The sequence below is a fragment of the Austrofundulus limnaeus genome, unplaced genomic scaffold, assembly GCF_001266775.1.
Source record: "Austrofundulus limnaeus strain Quisiro unplaced genomic scaffold, Austrofundulus_limnaeus-1.0 Scaffold484, whole genome shotgun sequence".
Classification (NCBI taxonomy): domain Eukaryota; kingdom Metazoa; phylum Chordata; class Actinopteri; order Cyprinodontiformes; family Rivulidae; genus Austrofundulus; species Austrofundulus limnaeus.
Window position 1 is genome coordinate 177,587 of NW_013952886.1, and position 1,405 is coordinate 178,991.

At 37.7% G+C, this 1,405-nt stretch overlaps 1 protein-coding gene across 1 annotated transcript in view; it reads left to right on the plus strand.

Moving 5' to 3' along the window:
* plekhg4 (pleckstrin homology domain containing, family G (with RhoGef domain) member 4) overlaps positions 1-1,405 on the plus strand; it is a gene marked incomplete in the record, with an annotated part of 75,070 nt that overhangs the window by 52,521 nt on the left and 21,144 nt on the right. The window contains 1 exon segment of the mRNA XM_014025558.1: positions 64-180. Coding sequence (XP_013881012.1) covers positions 64-180 — 117 coding nt within the window.

Genomic DNA, 1,405 nt, shown 5'->3' on the forward strand with positions numbered 1-1,405 from the left:
TGTGTGTGTGTGTGTGTGTGTGTGTGTGTGTGTGTGTGTGTGTGTGTGTGTGTGTGTTGCCAGGTGGAGATGCTGAACTCCATCAAGTCCCTGCAGAGACACGTGGAGCTGCAGCAGCTTCCTGTAAACTTTGGAGGATCGTTCATCTTCAGTCAGAACAGCTGGATCAGCTTCACATCTGTCAGTACCCCATCAGACACGTTTATTTATTCATTTTATTTTATTTATTCAGAAAAAACAACAAAGTTTATTAATTAAACAAATCAATAAATGAAGAGGAGCAGAAAAGAAAAAATGATAAATTTCTTTTTGATTTTTTCTTTGACTGTTTTATTAAGTGACATCAGTTCTGTCTGAGTCAAATATTTTATATCATGTATTTTTATTACTGTAAAGTAACTTCACATGATTCCAAACTGCTGCTTACTTTGTTTGAAGTTTAAAAAGCACAAAGCCCAGGAAGAAAACAAAAGTCATGAAAACACCAGCATCTTCTTTGTTTAGACCAGGGGTGTCAAACTCCAGTCCTCGAGGGCCGCTATCCTGCATGTTTTAGAGGTTTTCTTGCTCCAACACACCTGATTTTGATCGCTGGGTAATTAACAGGCTTCTGCCCAATTTGAAGAGTTAATTCAATCACTGAATCAGGTGTGTTGGAGCTGGAAAACCTCTAAAACATGCAGGATAGCGGCCCTCGAGGACTGGAGTTTGACACCCCTGGTTTAGACGTTTAGATCTCTCCAGTGTTACTAGTTGTTTCCTCTCCTCCTCTGACTCTTCTGCAAACTGTTTACCTGAAGTTTCTTGGTCTTTTGGTTTGTTTTCTGCAGCCTTGTTTTTGTTAAGTTTCTCTTGAGGATATTCTAGAAAATAAGATTCACACAGCTGAGTTTAAACAAACTTAAACACCTTTGAGAGAGAGCAGGTTCTACGATGATGGACCGGAATCAATGTATACTGTTACAGAAAAAACCTCTGCTTACCCAGACTTTATTTATAAAGAACAGCTGGTTGGAAAGTGACACAACTCGTTACAGCAGGGCTGTGCAACTGGCGGTTCGGCCCTCCAATTGGTTCATTCATCTCTTCAGCCCAAACCTCTGGTTTTCTACTTTAATTACTCTAAGTTCTTTTAGTTAAACATAAACATGTTTGGTGTCTACAGAAACAGCAGAATCTTGGGTACAAGCTGGTAAAAAAAAAAAAACATTTCAATGAGCATTTTAGACAGTTAAAATTACAAGCAGTTTAAACCATGAAAGTGAAAATACAATGGGTTTAAAAATTTGGCAAGTCAGAGATGTCAAAATAATATTTGTGTGAAATAGGAGGCAGAATGTGTTCTTTTTGTTTTTGATATTGTTTAATTATCACTACTTTTATTGTATAGGGCTCTGTATGTTGT